This window comes from Scyliorhinus torazame, chromosome 21 (genome assembly GCF_047496885.1).
Source record: "Scyliorhinus torazame isolate Kashiwa2021f chromosome 21, sScyTor2.1, whole genome shotgun sequence".
Lineage (NCBI taxonomy): Eukaryota > Metazoa > Chordata > Chondrichthyes > Carcharhiniformes > Scyliorhinidae > Scyliorhinus > Scyliorhinus torazame.
In genome coordinates, this window is record NC_092727.1 from 35,523,422 (window position 1) to 35,546,943 (window position 23,522).

The window sequence follows — 23,522 nt, forward strand, 5'->3', positions numbered from 1 at the left end:
AACTGAGTGTCTGCTCACTTATCGTAGGCCCCAAACCAGCTGGCATTGATCATCTAATTTCCTCTTTAAAATACCAACTTCGAGTTAACCATCCTCTCCATAAGGAATGTGGTGTTATTCATCGTCAGACAACCAGTACAGCTTCAGGATGTCACTGCAGCGATTCCTCATGGAAACGTCCTCAGGCCAACATCTTCAGCTGCAGCATCTTTGACATTTCTTGCATCATTATGTTAGGATATAGATTGTTCACTTTCCATTCCAGTGTTCAACTGTATACAGAACACCTCCAATAATGAAGCAGCCCCTGTCACCCTTAAACAGCACCTGGATTGGGCTGACAAGGAGCACCCTACCCATGCCCCCCCCCCCCCCCCCCCCAACCCCCACTCTATGCCCGTGATCACACCTAACCTGCACATCTTTGAAGCCTAAGGGGCAATTTATCATGGCCAATCCATCTAACCTGCACATCTTTGGACTGTGGGAGGAAATCAAGGCACTTGGAGGAAACCCACGCAGACACGGGGAGAACATGCAAATTCCACACAGACAGTCACCTGAGGGCCAGGTCCCTCGCACTGAGAGGCAGCAGTGCTAACCATTGTGTCACCTCGCCGCCCTACATTGTACTGCCTAAATTCACAGATGTACCTGGTGCCCCTTTTCCTGCTGTTTCAGTTTTCATTGTGAGGCAGCATCACGAAGAAGAACAAAACAGTCACCACTTCCCCAAATAATTTGATCTCTTTGGACCTAATCTTTCTCCTGTCAGTTGAATGATAATCTTAAACTTATTGATACACGTACATAAACACTCTCACATGTCTAAGTAATTTTTGGTGGTATGTTTATTAAGGTTTTACATTTTAGAAAATGATGCAACAAAATTGCAAAATAATACATCACCATAAACAAGGGAATAAAACAGCTTAACATTCAAAAGCACAGAGAGGGGCAGGAGAACAGCATCACAAATGGCTTGATACAATCATTAAACATAACTATATACCTATACAGCCCTCCAGAGGCCAAGGGGAAAACAGGATGAGGCCAGGAGAAAACATGTAATATGATTCACCCCCTCCATGCTGTGTCAAAGAACAAAGAACAAAGAAAAGTACAGCACAGTAACAGGCCCTTCGACCCTCCAAGCCCGTGCCGACCATGCTGCCCGACTAAACTACAATCTTCTACACTTCCTGGGTCCGTATCCCTCTATTCCCATCCTATTCATGTATTTGTCAAGATGCCCCTTAAATGTCACTATCGTCCCTGCTTCCATCACCTCCTCCGGTAGCGAGTTCCAGGTACCCACTACCCTCTGTGTAAAAAACTTGCCTCGTACATCTCCTCTAAACCTTGCCCCTCGGACCTTAAACCTATGCCCCCTAGTAATTGACCCTTTTACCCTGGGGAAAAGCCTCTGACTATCCACTCTGTCTATGCCTCTCATAATTTTGTAGACCTCTATCAGGTCGCCCCTCAACCTCTGTCGTTCCAGTGAGAACAAACCGAGTTTATTCAACCGCTCCTCATAGCTAATGCCCTCCATACCAGGCAACATTCTGGTAAATCTCTTCTGCGCTCTCTCTAAAGCCTCCACATCCTTCTGGTAGTGTGGCGACCAGAATTGAACACTATACTCCAAGTGTGGCCTAACTAAGGTTCTATACAGCTGCAACATGACTTGCCAATTCTTATACTCAAACAGCTGCAACATGACTTGCCAATTCTTATACTCAACTTGCAATTTACCATGCAAATTTCAGGATACGTTTTTATGTCATGTTCGGGTGCGCACCAACGTACATCTTCCTCAGCTCCAGCAGCACCAAAGGCACCACCGACCCACCACAGCCTACTTTCATCAGATACCATACCCATATGCACCCAAGAAGGAGTCAAGTGCAGATTATTCATACCCACACTTACAAAAAAACAACAAAATTACAGGAAAGCCCGAGTTCTAATCGAAGTTACATTTATACCACACAACACAACTTAACCCCAATCTCAGGCCCCGTGTAGAACCAACATCATTCCAAACAATTGTGCGGAGATGATCATCTACAGCATGTTCGGAATATGATCTAACATTCAGGACCACCCAAGAAAGAAAAAGAAAAGAGAAAGTGGTAGAATTATGAGAACTAATCCACAGGATAACAAGGGATCAGGAGACCGCATCCTGAGGGGAAGAAGAACAGTCATTGCACCCAACAATTAGGTACCCTGGGAGGGAGGCTGATTCCCTCCTCCCCGGTACGACCAGGGGAACGTCCCCCAAAATGTTTGACCAGAAAAAAATACCCTGCCTAAAAACATAATGAAATGAAGAGAAGAGAATAGCCCCAAGGGAGGGACACCTGAACGGACCCAAAAACATCCACTACCACCCAACACAATCTAAGCAATTTAACGGAAATGTTACATAAGAATAGGTAATGACTTATTTAGTCAAGAGAAATTCAGATGGTGGGTTAAATCTCTAAATAACCATAATCATTACATTAGTTGTGAAAGCTGAATTATTTTACTATTATTGATTTAAAGGAAAATATCGATTCTATAACGTTTCTTGGTGTTTTAAGCTTTACATCATTACCTGTTATTCAGCAGTTCACAAGCAGTTCAATGCGATTAGAATCAAAATGAATGCAGCAACTACAATGGATCGCACAATAAAAATCCAAAGCCATGTGTCGCCTGTAAGAAATTTGTGAAAGATCAGCGTATCATTTTTAAGCAAGGCAACTTTTGATAGTTTAGATCATAAAGATTCCAGCTACTTTATTGCTTAATCAATCAAAAATGTTAAAACTGGTAAACAGAAACACAACATCTCAATCTCTCTGGACCCTCTCCCATTGTTCTTGGAAGGGGAGGAGGAGGAGGAGAATCCAGAGGGTTTCATTTTCTCCTCAAAGTCTTCTGTAATTTCTGTCTGGCCATTGGTCCAAAATGTGCTGAAATGAATAACGTGTGCAAATTGGACAGCGGCTTATTGTGAGGAAGACATATGAAATGTGGATTACCACAGGTTGATGACCCATTTGTAAAATATTCTGCCTTTGCAAAAATTCCAATGTTCCCCTATCTGCCCCATGACTTTCATGAGATTGCTGCATTTACACTTTAAATGCCAATTAAACTGATCACAAAAGCTTACTCTGATAATTGTAAGGTCGCCATCGTCCCAGATGAACATAGGCTGCTTTCCCCTTTGAGGGGAAAGCTGACTGGTGGTGATTTAGCCTTAAGATCACCACACCTCAGGGGAAGAGCATGGCTGAGAAGGTGGGGCTTTGACGAATAACCTCAGATGGTACAGGGATTGAACCCACGCTACTGGACCCTGCAGAATGAACCAACGACCCGACCACTTAGCTAAACCAGGCCCCTTATAATTAAATTAACATCATAATACTTGCCGATCAACAAGTCTTGCCCAGAAGGTGGACAATCAAATGTAGACTTTTATTCCTTCAGGTGGTCAATTATTGCTGGAAATTTTTCCTTAAATTCTCAATCATTTTTTTCCGTCCTTGGTTAAGAAAAAGCACTGTTTGTGCCATTGCCCACCAAGATTCCACATTCCCTGTTACCCACACTGTGCCCACATCAGCTCACATTTCTAGCAACTTTACAGGTATATGTTTTGAAACTTAAATATGCACAAACAAATCTAACCAACAGGATACGTCATGAGATGCACTGCTGCAGTAAACTCTGGGCCAATCATCTCCATTCTTTCCACGGTAACTAACATGTCGACTGTTTCACAAATTAGTATTAGTCACTAATCTTAGCCTGGTTATTTTTTGTTTAAAGGCAATAATATAGAGAGAGTAAACCATGTCAGCTAATCTATTAATCTGGCATTATTTTCCATCTGATTATGATTTTGTCTTCTGAGCAAAATAGATTCCTTTAAAGCAACTGATAGTTGTATGAATTCAGAACAATATCCGAGCTAAGATTTTATTTGATATGGAATAGAAATATGTTATCCATGATGTAGGATGTAGCCCACACCTATCATATCTAGGCCAGTATTTATTGTCCATCCCTAATCGCCTTTGAAAAGGTGATGGTGAGTCACATTCTTGAACCACTGCAGTCCATGTGTGGTAGGTAGAGCCACAGTGCTATTAGGAAGGAAGTTCCACGATTTTCATCCAGCAACAGTGGAGGAAGAGTGACATAGCTCCAAGTCAGGATGATGTGTGGCTTGAGCAGGTGATGGTTTCCTACGCATCTGTTGCCCATGTCCCTCTGGGTGGTGGATGTTGTGGGTTCGGAAGGTGGTGTTGGTGGTGACTTGATCAGTTGTTGCAGTGCATCTTGTAGATGGTACACACTGCTGCCACTGTATATCAGTGGTGGATGGTGTGGTAGTTGGTTGATGAGGTGCCAATCGAGTGGGCTGCTTTGCCTTGGATGATGTTGTGCTTCTTAAGTGTTGTGGAGCTGCACTCGTCCAGGCAACTCGAGAGTATTCCATCACACTCCTGATTTGTGAATTGTAGATGGTGGACAAGCTTAGGGAGAAATGCTACCTTCACACTCATACATCAAATTCATAATTTTAAAAAAAATATTTACCTTCACTTTCAACCTTTACACTTGCTTGTGTCCAGCCGTAGCTATTGTTCACCAGGCACCAGTAGATTCCTTCATCTTCAGATTGTAAATTTGTCATCTTTACTTTTGAACTATTTAATCCAGCTGTGATCTGTGACATTTCAGTGTAGTTTTCACTCTCCTTCATCCAGATCACAGAAGAGACTGGGTTACTATCCACGGAGCATCTCAGTTCCAGGAATGAGTCCATTGGGACAGTGATGTGGCTACTGGTCCCTGAATGGTAACTTCCACTGTTGCTAATCCTGTACATTATTATGGGATCTTGTGGTCCATCTAACAGTAAAATGAAATTAAAAAATTGTCCAATGATATTTGTACAGAGAGTAATCAAAATGGGCCAAATTTTAAACTGCAAATTAATGTTTAAATACATGTTATATATCAACACATCTATATTGTATGTGAAATCTGGTTTTTGTCATAGAATTTACAGTGCAGAAGGAGGCCACCCGGCCCATCGAGTCTGCACCGGCTCCTGAAAGAGCACCCTACCCAAGGTCAACACCTCCACCCCATCCCCACAAACCAGCAACCCCACCCAACACTAAGGCCAATGTTGGACACTAAGGGCAATTTATCATGGCCAATCCACCTAACCTGCACATCTTTGGACTGTGGGAGGAAACTGGAGTACCCGGAGGAAACCCACGCACACACGGGGAGGACGTGCAGACTCCACACAGACAGTGACTCAAGCCGGAATCGAACCTGGGACCCTGGAGCTGTGAAGCAATTGTGCTATCCACAATGCTACCGTGCTGCCCATCTGGTTGAAAGGTCAAAGCTTCTAGTTGGAACATGAGCAAATTTAAAACGTGTCGACGAGGTTACTCAGGTACAGGTTGTCAGGTAAAGTCCAGCTCTGGTTTCAAAAGATTGTGAGAGGAAGAAAGTTGATGAGACGTTGTACAATTTGGAGAACCTGGCAAAGGCTGAGTGGCATGGTGGTGCAGTGGTTAGCACTGCTGCCTGCAGCGCTGAGGACTCAGGTTCGATCCCAGCCCTGGGTCACTGTCTGTGTAGAGTTTGTACATTCTCCCTGTGTCTGCGTGGGTTTTACCCCCACAACCCAAAGATTTGCAGGTTGGGTGGATTGGCCACACTAAATTGCTCCTTAATTAGAAAAAGATAATTGGGTATTCTAATTAAAAAAAGAAGTGTAGTGGACAGTACGACAAGTTTTGATTCCAAACAGAACATAAGTCTATAAAATAAATGCAAAATACTGCTGGATATCAGAAATAAAAATAGAACATAGTGGATAAACTCAGCAGGTCAGGCAGCATCTGTGGACAGAGAAACAGAATTAACATTTGAGACCTAAATGATCCTTCTACAGAATGTCTAAAAGGAATTCTAAATGGAGGTTTATGCAGAATGTTCTGTTTTCAGTTTAAATGAACAATGATTTATGTGTTCAGAATATTATGGCTGCATGTCGTTGAATGCAGCAACTTCCCTGCCCCAGAATGGCCCCAAACAACAATTAGGTGAACTAATGGTTAATTTATTTATCATTTGCTGCTTGGGTGAATATTGATCAGCATACTAACTCGTAACTAATCTTCAAATCGAACTAAGGCAGCTACAAAATTCACTTTATCCAGCAGACAGGATCTTGTTTTAACATTCCCGATGGAGGGTATTCCCTGTGATGTAGCATATTCTCATATTGGGGGCACATTCAGTCCAGATTATGAGTCCATGTCCAGCTGAGAAATGCAAAACCTCAATTTATAATAATCTTTATTATTGTCACAAGTAGTCTCACATTAACACTGCAGTGAAGTTACTGTGAAAATCCCTTTGTCGCCACACTCTGGCGACGAAGGGATACACGGAGGGAGAATTTATGATGTCCAATTCACCTAACAAGCACTTCTTTCAAGACTTTCAAGACTTCAAGAAACCGGAGCGCCCGGATGAAACCCACGCAGATATGGGGAGAACGTGCAGGCTCCGCACAGAGAGTGATGCAAGCCGGAAATTGGCGCTGTGAAGCAGCAATGCTAACCACTGTGCTTCCGTGCCGCCCATAATTTCTATTGCATGCTTTCTAATGCAGAGACGAGAGTGATGTAAGCTAAACAAAGCTGACACAAGTTGTACACCACAGACTAAGGAGGAATTGATAACTGGACAAGACGCATTTGTCCCCCCCCCCCTGTTCAAGAAGGGAATTAGGAAAAAGATGGAAAATTATAGGCCAATTATAGCCTAACCTCGGTTGTTGGCAAGATTCTAGAATCCATTGTTAAGGATGAGATTTCTAAATTCTTGGAAGTACAGGGTCCGATTAGGACAAGTCAGCATGGATTTAGTAAAGGGACGTCGTGCCTGACAAGCCTGTTAGAGTTCTTTGAAGAGATAACAAATAGGTTAGACCAAGGAGAGCCAATGGATGTTATCTATCTTGACTTCCAAAAGGCCTTTGATAAGGTGCCTCACGGGAGACTGCTGAGTAAAATAAGGGCCCATGGTATTCGAGGCAAGGTACTAACATGGATTGACGATTGGCTGTCAGGCAGAAGGCAGAGAGTTGGGATAAAAGATTATTTTTCGGAATGGCAACCGGTGACGAGTGTTGTCCCGCAGGGTTCAGTGTTGGGGCCACAGCTGTTCTCTTTATATATTAACGATCTAGATGACGGGACTGGGGGCATTCTGGCTAAGTTTGCCGATGATACAAAGATAGGTGGAGGGGCAGGTAGTATGGAGGAGGTGGGGAGGCTGCAGAAAGATTTAGACAGTTTAGGAGAGTGGTCCAAGAAATGGCTGATGAAATTCAACGTGGGCAAGTGGAAGGTCTTGCACTTTGGAAAAAAGAATAGAGGGATGGACTATTTTCTAAACGGTGACAAAATTCATAATGCTGAAGTGCAAAGGGACTTGGGAGTCCTCGTGCAGGATTCTCTAAAGGTAAACTTACAGGTTGAGTCCGTAATTAAGAAAGCAAATGCAATGTTGTCATTTATCTCAAGAGGCCTGGAATATAAAAGCAGGGATGTACTTCTGAAGCTTTATAAAGCGCTAGTTAGGCCCCATTTAGAATACTGCGAGCAACTTTGGGCACCACACCTCAGGAAGGACATCATAGATTATCATAGAATTTACAGTGCAGAAGGAGGCCATTCGGCCCATCGAGTCTGCACCGGCTCTTGGAAAGAGCACCCTACCCAAGGTCAACACCTCCACCCTATCCCCATAACCCAGTAACCCCACCCAACACTAAGGGCAATTTTGGACACTAAGGGCAATTTATCATGGCCAATCCACCTAACCTGCACATCTTTGGACTGTGGGAGGAAACCGGAGCACCCGGAGGAAACCCACGCACACACGGGGAGGATGTGCAGACTCCGCGCAGACAGTGACCCAAGCCGGAATCGAACCTGGGACCCTGGAGCTGTGAAGCAATTGTGCTATCCACAATGCTACTGTGCTACCCCATAATAATCACTTATTGTCACAAGTAGGCTTCAATGAAGTTACTGTGAAAAGCCCCTAGTCGCCACATTCCGGCGCCTGTTCGTGGAGGCCGGTACGGGAATTGAACCTGCGCTGCTGGCCTTCTTCTGCATTACAAGCCAGCTGTTTAGCCCACTGTGCTAAATCAGCCCCAATGTCATACTGGCACTGGAGCGGATCCAGCGGAGATTCACACGGATGATCCCAGGAATGGTAGGCCTAACATACGATGAACGATCTGAGGATCCTGGGATTATATTCATTGGAGTTTAGGAGGTTGAGGGGAGATCTAATCGAAACTTATAAGATAATGAATGGCTTAGATAGGGTGGACGCAGGGAAGGTGTTTCCATTAGCAGGGGAGAATAGGACCCAGGGGCACAGCCTTAGAATAAAAGGGAGTCACTTTAGAACAGAGATGAGGAGAAATTTCTTCAGCCAGAGAGTGGTGGGTCTGTGGAATTCATTGCCACAGAGGGCAGTGGAGGCCGGGACGTTGAGTGTCTTTAAGACAGAAGTTGATAAATTCTTGATTTCTCGAGGAATTAAGGGCTATGGAGGGAGAGCCGGTAAATGGAGTTGAAATCAGCTATGGTTGAATGGTGGAGTGGACTCGATGGGCCGAATGGCCTTACTTCCGCTCCTATGTCTTATGGTCTGATTCACCTCACGCACATAGCCATGACTGAAAATTACTCACACATAACATGTAGTTTGATCTCAGTTGCCACTGGCTGTCTGAAAGTTACATGGTTTATCTGACATGTACAGACAGTTCCATGGTCAGCTGTTTTGAGGATGATCTCAAGCTGGCTGCTGGTGACAGATGTGCCATTCACTGTTCTCTTTGTGGTTGGCGTTGTGATGTTTGTGAAGCTGTTTGTTCCATGGCATGCCCAGGTAAAGGAGATATTCTCAGAGTGCAACCCCTTGGCGGAGCAGGTCAGGTGGGTCTGACGTCCAGCTACCAAAGCACCAGCCACAGTGGAGATTTCAGGGGGTCCTGAGAGATTAGAAATCATCATGGATTAAACTTTAAAGTTAATATCGTACCTTGTGAACATTTAATAACATCAATTACAGTGAAGATATTGACAACATTTGTAGCAATTCTGAGTGGCAGCATTCTGAAAACATACCCATTATCATAATGTAAAAGAATTCAAGATATAGTTCATCTTGAATTTTAAAGCACTTTATATACTAATTACCCAGGTTTTATCCTGTTTACAATTAGCAAGACAAATCCACACAGGCCATTTACTACTCCATTAGGCTGCTCTTGATCATCAGATAAGTGATGAATTGACAGTGCTACCCAAGTGGAACTCACACAGCAATGAAGTTGTGACAATAAAAGAGTTGACTTTCCAATGACCACTGACCAATGGAAAGAATACAGTACAATAACCCACATTGTAAGGCTTTAAACAATGTCCCACTCGATCTACACAGTAACCCCAAGCCATCATCTAGCACCAAGAGCCACTCCAGTGATACTTTGAAACAGAAAACCAACTTATACAAGCATTCTGCTTATCTATCAATACAAAATCAGTTCATCCAAATCTTCACAGCAACAGAGGTTGTGTCTCCCCAAAGTAGTGAATTATCTTTTGAACCTCTGTGTCACTCTATTTGTCAGCAGCTGCTCCAGATGTGAAACCTATCTTTTGATTTTTAATAGATTTTATTTCCAGATTCCATGGGTTTGTCTCCAGACAGAGTTAAGTATGATCATTCCAGCATGTTCTAATTTTCCTTAAATTAAAGTAGACAATTTAAAACATAGCCATCTGATAATGTTTTGCATTTGGAAACAACCTGCCCACTGACACTCAGTTGTGTTTCTGCTGGAGATCCTTGGTTCCTGATCTCATTACAGCCTTGGTCCAAATGTGAACAAAAGAGCTGAACTCAAGAGGTGAGGTAAGAATGACTTCTCTTGACATCATTTGACCAAGTATGGCATCAAGGAGAAACAGCAAAATTGATGTCAATGGGAATCAGGGGGGAAAGCAGTCCACTAGTTGAAGTCACACCGAGCACAAAGCTCATTATTGGAGGCCAATCGTCTCATTTCCAGGGGTTTCTCACAGTCGTGTCCCAGGCACAATACCTTCAGCTGTTTGATCAATTGCCTTCCCTCCAAGTCAAAGAGATCGTGGGAGTCTGGAATTCACTGCCTGAGTTGATGGTGGAGGCAGAGACACTAAACTCTTTTGGATTGGATTGGATTTGTTTATTGTCACGTGTACCGAGGTGCAGAGAAAAGTATTTTTCTGCGAGCAGCTCAAACAGATCATTAAGCACATGAAAAGAAAAGAAAAAGAAAATACATAATAGGGCGACACAAGGTACACAATGTAAATACATAGACACCGGTATCTGCACCGTAAGTGCTGTAAGCTACAGGGCTATGGACAGGGTGCAGGAAGGTGGGACTAGAAAGGGCAGCTGGGTGTCCTCAGGCTGGCATGGACATGATGGGCTGAATGGCCTCCTTCTGTGCTGTACCTTTTCTATGAATCTATGATTCCATGATAAGTAGGAATGTTTTTGCTACTGATTGAATTGCATCATTTGCAACTCCTCAGATATCAAGACGTGGACAACATTCAGGCTTCTGACTGGGAAGTGACAAGTAACATTCATGGCATTTATGGCATAAAAGGCCAGGCGATGACCATCCCTAATGAGAGATAATCTAATCATCCTCCCTTCATAGTCAATGGCATTGCTTTTGCTGAATCCCCCTCTTCGAACATCCGAGGGGTTACCATTGGCGAGAAATTGAACTGGAACTGCCATATGAATAGTTGTTCCAAGAGCAGGTCAGAGACTACGAATTCTGTGAAAAGTAACTCACATCCTGAGTTCCCAAAACATTTCCACCATTTACAAGGCAAAAGTCAACAGTACAATGGAATACTTCCCGCTTGCCTGGACAAGTGCGGCTCCAACAACCCTCAAGATTGCCCAACACCATCCAGGACAAAGCAGCCCAGTTGACTTGGACCCCATCCACCACCTTAAACATTTACTCCCCTGCCCACTGAAACACAACAGCAGCAGAATGTACCATCTGCACTGCAGCAACTTACCAGGGCACCTTCTACAGCACATCCCAAAAACACAACTTCTACCACCTAGAAGGACAAGGGCATCAGATGCATAGGAATACCTGTAGGTTCCCCTCCAAGACACACATTTATTGCCATTCCTTTACTGTTGCTGGGTTTAAGTCGTGTAACTCCCATCCTAACAGCACTGTGGATACACCACATGGAATGCAGCAGACCAGGAAGACAGTTCACCACCATTTTGACAAGGGCAATAATGAGGAACAAATACTGGCCGAGCCAGTGATGCCCATATCCCATCAAAAAATGCATTTTTCAAAATGCATAGATGGGGGTCAGGGGGCATGTACTTATGGCCACGATTAGTTGACAAAGAACATCTACTTTATGATGTAAGGCTATAGGAAAGGCGGGATGAGGTGTGCACATGAAGAGAAAGTTTCCCCAGATTAAGCATCAGCTGCGGATCAACTCCAAAGTTAGATATGCAAAATGCCTGGACATCAAGGTCTCTAAATATTACCAAAGGTGTCTTTTCTAAATGCTCTTCATAAGTCATCTGAAACATTGGGTTCTCCACCCAGTGACGTCGGAATTGTGAAATACGATCGGGTGGAGAATTCGGCGTCAAATGAATATCAAAGTTATCACTGGGGACCGAAAGGAATGCCATGCTCCAGTCCCTCGACAGCAGCGTGAATGCATTCTGCACTGCACACCGGCGTGGAAATGCAAATTGTACAGTAAACGCCATTGCCATATCATTAACAGGCCCGACCCGACATTTTCCATGCCTCCTGCGATGCTCCACCTCTGCCAGGAGGAATTACCAAAGGCAAGGTTCACTTGTGGTATTTGCAATCGGGAAACAGGCGCCATGGGAAGAGAGGGGAAGAGTTACCAACATCACTATTATGTGTTGATGCTTGTGCTGCTGGCTGGGAGACATCTGCCATGGGTGGGGGGAATAGTGGGGGACAGCCAGCAATTGGGCCATGGGGTCAGGGTGGCTGGGCATGGACTACCATTCCCGTAGACTGCAATTGTCATCTGGCTGTACACACTGCTGACTGCCACTGTGAACCTAGCACTATGGGTTGTATTGGTGCCCCCCCACCACACCACACCTTGTCGGGTATCCTCTAGCCCCAGCTGACCCTCCAATGGGATGGGCGTGCTCCAGTGCAACCCGTGCCGTCACCTTGGCTGGAATGAGGGTCGGCATGCATTGGAATCGCACAAGTTCCAGTGGCACCGGTGCTATCGTATTAACAAGACCTCAATTGCTCCCAGACTGGCACCACTTTCATGAACATAGAACACTTGTGATTCAGTCCCAGCATCAGCAATTAGGGCTGGATTCCTTGTTTTCCGACGGCGAAATCGCAAATCAGTGGCTGTTGAGCGAGAGAGAGAGGAGGTAGGAAATGCCGTGGAGTGACTGCGAGCTGCCAGCCCGGACAACGGCCGTGCTGGCTGCGGCGGAGGAGGGGGTGGGAGGGGACCCCTGTCTGGGCCGGAGGAGAGGAGGGAGAATTTGGGGAACAGGCCAGGCAGCCGGGGTGCCACCACCCCAACAGAACTGGGGCGGTGCCCAGTCACCGACCACCATTGAGGTGGCCATCTTGCTACACACCCACTGACCACCCACCTCAGCCCCTGGCTCTACACAGTGTTACTGGTCATATGGGTGTGCCCATCCCCACACACCAACCCCGCCAAAGTGTTCCGCACCCCAGCACCGCGCCCATCCGGCTGCCACCAACTGGGGGATAACCCGGGCAGCTGCCAGTGAGGGCAGTGCCAGCCAATGGTACCCATGGCAGCAGGGGTGGGTGCCAGGATTGGGGGGGCCAATGGTGCCGGATACTGATGGGTCAGGGGGGTGGGGGGGGAACACGCGTGGGCGGGGTCTGCAGTGCCAAACGGGCCACCGTGTAGCCCATGGAACCTGGCTGGGCACTGCAGTATGCGCCATGTGTCATGGGAGCGTCCCTTTAAGAAAGGTTTTTGTCTTATCATATGACTTTAATGATGTCATTGTGTGGGTTGGGCTGGGCTGTGGCTCTGTGAGTTTTTATTTTCGCTTTGAATTTTGCAGCTGGTTGGTGACTCTGAGTTTTTACTTTTGTTCTCATATTTGGCTGCTGTAGACTCAGACAGATAAGTAATTCGGACTGTCTTTCTATTCTCAATTTTAAAGAGGTATTCCAAGGAAGAAACCCAATGAGTATAGTTACCTGCTATTTTGCTAAAAGGGGTTTTTAGTTTATGGGATCTTGTTATTGAATTGGAACAGTTAGGGGGGAATTAATTAAGGGTTATACATAGATTACTGTAGCTGTGTGGGTATTTATGATTGTAGTTGAAAAAGATTCTTGCTGGATGTGTTGATACAAATGTTAACTAAATTGTTAGAATAAAGCTTGTTTTTGTTTGGATTAAGAGTCTGTTGAATAACACCTGAAATGCAGGCTCTTCTGCTCATCCAAGCCAAAATAAAGAAACAGTTAGTTATATGTCAGGCGAACTCCACAATATACTTTGGAGTTTTCTAAGTCCTGGCCCATCACAAAATTGGGGGCTCGTCTCGGATAAAAGTCTATCTTTCATGATTGATTTGGCTCAGTGAACTTAAAGACAGTGAGGGGTGAGCATATTTGTGTTTTTTTTCAGGTGTTGTATTCAAGTTTAAATAGGGAGTGTGTTATGGACAATGGCTCTTTCAGAGGCTCAGAAGTTTTTGGGGGTGGAGAAAGTCACACACAGTGCCCTACAAACAGAGACTAAAAAAAGGCTTTTAGATTTGGCAAAAACATTGCAGTTAACATTGCCTCACAAAATGCGAAAAGAAGAGGTAATTGCGCCAGTAGCTGAGCATTAAAAATTGCCTGAGACACAGTCAGAATCAATGGAAATGACAAGAATTCAATTACAGATCAAGCGGCTTGAACATGAAAAAGAATTAAGGCAGCTTGAACACGAAATGTGGGACGAAGAAAGAGAAAGGGGGGTACGGATCAGGGAAAAATAAAAGGATAGAGAAGAAAGGGAAAAAGAAAGAGAAAGGGAGGTACAGATCAGGGAAAAAGAAGAGGAGAGAGAAGAAAGGGAAAAAGGTAGAATAGCACCAGCAGAACAAAAAGAAAAGGAGATAGAGATAAAAGGAAAAAGAATGAATTGCCCTAGCAGAACAAAAAGCGAGAGGCCACAGATTATCGTGGAGACCTGCTACAACGACGGCCAAACAGCGACCAGGAGTGTGATCGAGCAGTGCTTCGGCATCCTGAAGATGCAGTTCAGGTACTGGGACTGCTCTGGAGGGACCCTCAAGTATGAGGCTGAGAGGATCACCCACATTGTAGTGGCCTGTTGCATCCTCCACAGCATCGCACAGCTCAGGGGCAATGTGCTTGAGGAGGAGGATGAGGAGGAAGTGCAGGCCTGTCCGACGACGAGGATGCAGGGAGGGGGATGATGGGCAGAACATGAAGCCAGGGAGGGGAGGCCGCACGACATTATCACCAGGGCCAACGTGCACGGGACGCTTTGATCATCTCCAGCTTCACCGACTAGGAGGGATGGGGTGGAGGGGGGGGGGGGGGGCGCAGCTGGCCAGAGACTTGGGCACCACATCCCACACCCCCTCATCCCCCACATCGTCAAACCGCCTGCTTGCACACCCCTGTGGCGCTAAAGCGTTGGGGGCCCTGGGTTGGCAGTGACAGCGGGTCTGGTCCATGGGATGGTACATGATGACAACCCGCTCTGCGATGAGCTCTGGTGCTCCACGTCGTATGACAATGTCTGACTCATGCACACAGTACCATCTTCCACATGGGTGATCCTGCATGCAAGCTGGCCAGGCCATCACACTGCCCCATCGAATCACTGGGCTGGGGGTGGCTGAGAGTGCTGGGGATGGTTGGGGCACGGGGCAGGTGAGGGGTGGGGGTGGGAGAGGGGAGGGAGGGGAGCTCGGTTAACCCCAGGGCTTACACTGGTCATTCCCCCCCGCCCCACCCCCCCCCACACCCCCAACCGTGGCCAGCCCAGGCCAGCCCACCCCACACTCATCAGACAGAGCACTGAAGCAGGTTTCAACACTGCTAACAGATGTTTATTGTGTGCAAATATCTACACGGTCTGTGCCCTAGCCCCTATAACTGCCCTGCATCCATTCCAACTTAACTGGTGTCTAACTTTCTGGCCCTACGGGCCCTAACACTGCACTGATGTGGTTCCCAAGGCTGTACAGTGGAGGCTGCCTGCTGTGACTCCTGCCATGCAACAAGGGTCCCCGTTGGCACTCGTCTCCTGGGGCGACCTGACTAGAATGGGCCCAGTCGCTGGTCGGGTGGTGCGATGCTGCCCTGTTTTGCCCGCTGCCTACTAGATGCACCAGGGACAGGAGGCGGGTGTCCGAAATGCTGCAGTGTTTCAGCACTGCCCCTGCGGGAGTCACCGGCGGGGGCCCTAGCACCTTCTCCTCCCTCGGGGTGCCCCCGGGCTAGTCCACTGGGTGGCGGTGCGAGCGGAGCCATCCCCTGAGGCCCCCCACCCCACTTGGCGCTACCAGTCCTGAATGCCCACTCTTGTCTCGACCAGGGTCTGGATGGTGGTGGCCATGGAGCACAGGGAGTGGACCATCTCCGCCTGGGACTGCACCACATCACGCCGTGACTGTAAAACCACCCTGTGGGTCCGTGCCACATCAGCCAGTGACTGGGCCACCTCCCTCTGGGTCTGGGCCACCTCATTTTGGGTCTGGGCCGCCTCCCTGGAACTTGGCCACCCCGCCCAGTATCTGCACTATGCCGGCCAGCGCCTGGGGAATGTGGCCGACGTTCCCAGCAATGGCCTGCTGTGACTGGGCCATGCTGAGGAGTGCCGCTGCAATGTCCTGGTGGCACAGGCACATGGCTGCCTGAGAGATGGCAGCCCTGCCCTGGGCCTCGGCCCCCGCCTGTACAGAATGACGGGCTGCGGTTGTTTGTTTGGGGGGTGGGGGGGAGCTTAGTGCCAGTGGCACGGAGTGGCCACCTCACCCTGGCCGCTCTGAGGTGGTCATGGAATTTCTTCCTGCACTGCATGCCAGTCCGGACGACATTGCCCATGGCGGTGACCGCCTTTGCCACCTGCGCCCAGGCACGGCGATCAGCGGTGCCTGTCGGCTTTCCTCCCAGGCCGGGGTACAGAGTCATCCACCTCTCCTCCACGATATCCATGAGGGCCTCCAGCTCAGCGTCCCTGAACCATGGCGCTGCTCTCCTTCCAGCCACCTTGTTCGCTGGGGTGGTGTGTGGGGGGAATGGATCGTTTTGGTGCGGCTGCGGCGTGTGAGCCTCATGGGCACCAATCACGGACCCGGCGAATCCGGCATCGCTTTGCATCAAAGTGATTGTGTTCCAAGTGCCGATGGTGCTAGCCCATTTGAAGTAGCTGAATCGATGCAGCTGTTGCGCCGTTTCTTCTGTCGGAAAATACCACGGTTCCCACGCCGGCCCTTAGTCACAAAATCGGAGAATCCAGTCCATTGCATTTTAACAGTAGTGGCATTCTACTTGGTAAAACACAAATATATTCTGTTGCTAAAAGGGAATTGTGTTCCCTTTTAAACAATCCGTCCATTTAAACTATTAAAATCCAGTTCCTCTATTTAAACACAGACTGAGGTTGGAGCTTCACTGCTTAGCTGAGGAAAGTTTTCTCTTTTTTCATATTTTGAAATACAAAGGGCGGGTTTCTCCGGCCGCTCCGCCAGACTTCTGGGCTGGGATTCCAGGAGTACGCTGCATGTCGTTGGGACGGCCTCAGGATGTTACCTGAGGTCCCGGGTTCCAACGGAATCGGTCACTCATGGTATTTATTTTCGGGAACTGGGTGTGGTGGCTGCGGACTAAGTCCAGCGCCGCCGCAGTCGGGGGCGCGGGGGGGAGCGGATCTGCCTTGGCGAGACCCTGACCTGTATCTAACATTAATTAGGACCGCAACTGATCCCCCAGCGTTTCTCGGTGGAATTGGCTGTTCCATCAGTCGATTCGTCTGGACCCTCGCTCGGCAGCTCCTCACTAACATGGAGGAGCAGCACATAATAGACGTGCCTCCGAACACACACCAGTCACCACACAGCAGTGCCACTGTGTGGAACAGTTCCACACTTCAGGAATGCCAACCCTGGCTGGACTGCTGGACGCCGTGATCACGAGACAGAATGTCGCCCCCCCTCCCCCTCCAAGGACGTCAGAGAACCAGCAACAGAGCCGCCAATGCCACCTGGGTGGCAATGGCAGCAGTCACCAGTGCAGGCAACCTGACCAAGGGGACCGGATTTCAACGTAACAAATACATCAACAACCTCCAACCGACACCGGCCCCCTGGTACCAGTGTTGCCTGCCAGCGCCTTGACCCTTCCCCCCCATCAGCATCAGCACCTTTCCTCTATGCCCAGGAATGGTGTCTGAACAAGCCACCTGCCAAAGACACCCCTGATGCATCAGGCGTTTGGCTCACAATGCCCTCTCATTGTACTCTCAGGAGAAGCTGGCACACGACAGGCCGGAGAGGTCCAAAACAAATGGTGGTGTGCCAGACATCTGAGTCCTCTCCCCCTATGAAGAACAGGCCTGGGAGATTGTGGAGTTGCCCAAGAATAGAGCGATCACCGATAGTGAGATTGGCCTGCATCACAGAGGTGAGGATCCACTGCCCCCTTTCCAGACGCCCTGTCTCAAATGAGTGGTACATGTCGAGGATCAATGACCCTTCCCTCTCACAAAGGGTGACATGATCACTCTCCCTACCGCAGGAACTCCATGATGGGACAGGGCCACCCGGGGACCACCCGGCCCTGCCACCCACGAGAACACCTTGGAGGAGAGTTCTGAAGAGAACACCATCGATGCATCACAGCTATAGCTATCACACCCACCTTCCAACAGCGCAGAGACACACACCTCGGTGGGACCACAGTCGTGGATAGGCTCCTGAGGCACAATCTGGTGTGCACCACACAAAGTTGTTGATGCACATCAGCTGGAAGCAGGAACATCCAAAGGACGCAGCAGTGGGAGGAGTGCTGGATCACAGGATTCAGCGGAGTTCCAGTCAGATGTCGAGACTTTGGACCAGACCATCCTGGAATTGATGCAGTCGCTAGGGTGCAGCCATGAGACTCAGAGGGGGATGTCAGTGAAAATCCTGCGGGTCCATAGATGACTGGGGTGTCCGAAAGGCTAAGGGTGCTGGAGATGGCACCGCAATGCATGGCCCTGAGGCCAACACTGCTAGGGTGACGACCACAGTGGAAAGCCTGCAGCAACACGCCTGAACCATGAGTGGTGGTTTCCAAGGCAAGCCTCAGTCAGTGACGGCCATGGCTGAGGGCCTCGACATCATGTCCCAGTCGCTGATGGACAGGTCCCAGGTGCAGGTGCATATTGGCAGGGCACTGCAGAGCATGGCCCAATCGCTGAGCAGCATCACTGAGGGCATAAACACCATGGTGCAGACAATGGGGAGGCAGAGCAGATGGCAGAGATGCCTATGGAGCCCACTCCAGCTGCATTCTGTCCCATGGAAATCCTCAGGGCCCCACGGGCACCATTCGAGCTGGTGCCTCCCACCAGGGAGATGACAGGCATTTCCACCTCTCCCACGCATGTCACATGGGCAGTGGGAAGATCAGGGTGGCATGGTGAGGCAAGAGCCACTGGTAAGTCGGCCGGGGCCCTTCGGCTCTAGGCCCTCCAGAGAACATCCGCCAAAGTCAACAAAGCCATACATGGCTCGAAGAGAAACTGGCTGCCTCCACTTCAGGTGTGCATCCTGGGCTCACACCCAGGTGTAACTGCAGAGCGCGGAGGGCTAAGGAAGTTCGGGATCACTGAGTGGGCACTGGGACGGAAGGGGACACCATCGGTAGTTAGGGACAATGGGGCTTTCGATTGTACACCATTAAAATACATGCTGTGCATGAGAAGCCTGTCACATTATTCCACACAGCGGACTGGGTTGCACCACCATCCCCTGTTGCCCTCTGGCCCCCGCCCCCCATGCACAACACACCCCCTCCTTTTATGAGGTGATTCCCAGTACCGTGCCCCAGCCTTTGTGTGTGTGACTGTTGGCTGCTGCCTGTATGGTGTTGACGCCTCCAGGGTTTAGGCAAAGTATTCAGACCTCACAGTTTGTTTGGAATGCGATGCAGTAATCATTGTCTGAGAAATGGCAGGTGTACCCCTGAGAATGCGCTCAAGAGCTGCAAAGTGCTCGCATACCTAACAATGCCAACTCCTTCTTAGCAATAGCCTTGAGCTGTGCGGCCAGAGGCCGCTCATAGTCAGAGGGGGTTCAAGTGACCGCCCGATTACATCCAGGAATAAGGCTCTCTCCTGGATGTGTGTGATGGGACTGAGAGACAGCTGCCCCTGTTACGGGTACACACATATTCGGAGTTGGGCCCACAAGCGCTGGGCCCCTGCCCACAGAGTAATGCCCGACTGATTCCACCCTTCCCCCACCAGACCCTTCCCCCTTTAGGGGCTCCACAATCCTTTCCCCGAGCACTGGGGCGGCAGCTCCATGTCCCTGGGCTGCAGGTCCAATTCTGAGGCTGGCTACTCATCTCCTCCGTTCCCTCAGCAGCCATTGCGCTAGGTTTCTGTTTTTAAATAGGTCTACTAATCGGTGGTGACGTGATGTCCCGCAGGATAGTCGGTCAGATCCCAGGAGGCCTTTCGATAGGGCGAGCGTCTTGTTAATGAGATGGAGATTGCCCTTTATTGGTTTCTCACCATATCTAGGTGAGATCCTGAATCCACAAACAGGAGTGACCAACTTAGATTGCAAACCGTTTGGCGTCAGCCGAGGTTCCTGGTTTTGGCCTCTCCTGCGATCTAACCGGCTCGCCCCAATCCGTGCTGGGCCCAGTGCGGATACTAAAACGCACTCAAAGTCTCAAATGCAGCATTTCAATTCTGTTTTATTGAGGAAGTGGATGATGGCACCCATCCCCTCATAACAGTAATATCCAGTGACTCAGTGTCCAAGCTGCGATTTACAGTGTCAGGGTCACCCTGCTTGATAAAGCACAACATGTCCTACAACTTGCTCCTGCGAGTGTACATTACACTAAACCTGGGATGTATTTATATTATGTGCGTATGTGTGTAAATTATACATATTGTTGTTTGTCTAACTGTAACCATACATGCAAATACTTTACCATAAATCTGTATCCGTGTTCCTTGTCCTCTTCTCTCTATTGGCGGATCGGTAAGTGGCATCTTCGCCACACAGATATAATTTGAATCAGACTGAACAAAAGAAACATTTTCAATCTGCAGTGAAGCAACACAGTGGCTCAAACCACCCAGAGTAACGTCAGGAATACAGGTCTGTTTGTTCACTTCATAGGAATAGTTGGATCCCTTTGTGTTCTTGTACCAGTTTATATGGATCCAGTTAACATGAGTCCCAATATAAATGAATGTACAGTTTATTGTGACTGACTCTCCTCTCAGCACACTGACCAGGTGCAGCTGCGTCACCTCCTCAATGACTTGGACACCTGATGGAATAAAAAAGCCTTGTCATTTTCATTTTGAGGTCAGTCGGTCATAAATAATTAACAACAAAAACTCAATTGAAGCAACCTGGAATGTGAAAAATTTTTTTAATCCTGATTACTAAACTATGTGAGGGTTTGAGACCTGATATTCTGCATTAATAGTTTCTCAGTGTTGAATTTATTTTGTTCCATATAAACTACCGTTGAGTGATTAGAATACCACCACAATAGTCTAAGGGAGATCTTAGCTTCTCGATCAATAAAGTAGCAGTGACTACTTTGAATAATATTCAACAAATGAAACATTTTCAATCTTCCATATTCAATAAGAGAGCAGAGTGGCTAAAATCACCCAAAGCAATATTAGGGATGCAGGTAAGCTCCCACCCTTTATCGGTACGGTCAATCATTCTTCCAGAGCTCATATCTCACACTGTATGGATCCAATCACTGTGATTTGCACTGTAATTAAATGGATAGATCAATAATGTAAGTGACGTTCTTCACCAGATGCTGACTAGACCTGCGAATCACCTCCCAGTTACGTGATTACCTCATGGGATAAAATGTTTCAATTGTTGAATGTAATCTTTTTTTTCTTTTCAAAATTTAGAAGACCCAATTCATTTTTCCAATTAAGGGGCAATTTAGCATGGCCAATCCACCTACCCTGCACATCTTTGGGTTGTGGGGATGAAACCCACGCAGACACGGGGAGAATGGGCAAACTCCACACGGACAGTGACCCAGAGCCGGGATCGAACCTGGGACCTCGGCGCCGTGAGGCAGCAGGGCTAACCCACTGCGCCACCATGCTACCCTGTTGAATGTAATCCTAAATTTAGTTGGATTGATCCACAAATAATGAAGAATATTTCCTGTTTATTGTGAAATTATGACTGTTTAATATTCACCCAGTTCCAATTTTTCTCCAAAGCCAGAAAGCAATCAGGCGACAAAGAAAGTTGCTTCGAAAAGCGTCAAACACATTTGATGGATTTCACAATACTAAAATGATGGGAATCCCCTGGTTTATTAACTTGCATTTAGCTTCTCCGACTGTAATAAGATATTCTTGTTTGCAGTGCGTTGTATTAGTTGTAAAAGGTAGAATCATTAAGATAGGAAAAGTAAGCTTCTTTTTTTAAATAAATTTTGTGTACCCAATTCATTTTTCCAATTAAGGGGCAATTTAGCATGGCCAATCTACCTACGCTGCACATCTTTGGGTTGTGGGGGTGAAACCCACGTGAACACAGGGAGAATGTGCAAACTTCACACGGACAGTGACCCAGAGCCGGGATCGAACTTGGGACCTTGGCGCCGTGAGGCAGCGTTGTTAACCACTGCACCACCGTGCTGCCCTGAAAAGTAAGTTTCTTGACATATTGGGTTGCTCTGAAGTAGTTCATGGTGTGTAGAGGAAGAGAGAGGCAATGTGCGAGTAAATGTATCACCACCCAGTGAGCGCAACACATGTTGGAATAAAATCCATTACCAGCCCAACAGATGCATTGACCCATTACAGAGGGTTACCCAAATATTAAACACAGAACGTTATCTCAATCTCGCAGCATTTACACAATAATAAAACAAATGATAACATTGTTGTAGGACAGCACGGTAGCACAGTGGTTAGCACAGTTGCTTCACAGCTCCAGGGTCCCAGGTTCGATTCCCGGCTTGGGTCACTGTCTGTGCGGAGTCTGCACGTTCTCCCCGTGTCTGCGTGGGTTTCCTCCGGGTGCTCCGGTTTCCTCCCACAATCCAAAGATGTGCAGGTTAGGTGGATTGGCCATGATAAATTACCCTTAGTGTTCAAAAAAGGTTAGCTGGGGTTAATGGGTTATGGGGATAGGGTGGATGTGTCGGCTTAAGTAGGGTGCTCTTTCCAAGAGCTGGTGCAGACCCGATGGGCCGAATGGCCTCCTTCTGCACTGTAAATTCTATGATAACAAATTGTGTTTGGTGAATAATAACGTGCTATTGCAGCACACATGTACTGTTGTACATAAACACTCCAAACAGCAGTATTTAATCCTCTCAATTAACAGATACTGAAATACTCCCTCCATAGGTTTAGGCCAATCAGTTCAGTATTTACTGAAAGAATGTTCGATCGCTGTATTTATTGAAACAGTAATCAATTAAGGGCATTTCTGTATCAATGTATATTCAAATTATTTTAACCACACAAATTTTATTTGGATGATGTTGGTTCGGATCACTGTTGCTGATCAATCCTTCAAATACTTGAGAATATTCTTGCACTGGGTAGCAGCCAGGCACAATAACAGACATAATTCTGGAGCAAGTAAATTCAATACTTGCATTATATGACTGAAATCAGTTCACTTACCTGCTACACTTGACCCTGTAAGTAGGAGTAGATTCAGTTGCACCAACATACTTCCTGGTTTCATGTTCGTTCCCTTCAGATATTGTGCTTTATCGAGCTAGCATCTGCGTTCATGCTTAGTTTGTACATAAGGACATCTTCTCTATTATTCAACTCTTGCGAAAGGGACAAGCCATGGTATTTAAACAGACCCAATTGCTTTCATTACCCACACTTGGTGAGATTCAACAGGAAACGTGTTTTTTGTTGAACAATCAAGGCATCAAATTGACCCATGGCGTGATAGAAACATTAAAGACGTTTCCCACAGAAACCACATATTTTGACTTCCGGTGGCGGCATGTAGAGGGGAAGTTGCACACTGGTTGGCTCTTAATTGAGGCTTGTTTT

At 47.4% G+C, this 23,522-nt stretch overlaps 1 protein-coding gene across 1 annotated transcript; it reads right to left on the reverse strand.

Moving 5' to 3' along the window:
* Positions 1–852: 852 nt before the first annotated feature.
* Positions 853–23,196, reverse strand: LOC140398751 (brother of CDO-like). Its single transcript, XM_072487758.1, has 5 exons — positions 23,133–23,196; positions 20,429–20,773; positions 8,819–9,121; positions 4,609–4,923; positions 853–2,709 (listed from the first exon to the last, which is right to left on the reverse strand). Exons 1-5 carry the CDS (start codon positions 23,194–23,196, stop codon positions 2,624–2,626), a joined length of 1,113 nt encoding a protein of 370 aa, XP_072343859.1. The 3' UTR covers positions 853–2,623.
* Positions 23,197–23,522: the final 326 nt, after the last annotated feature.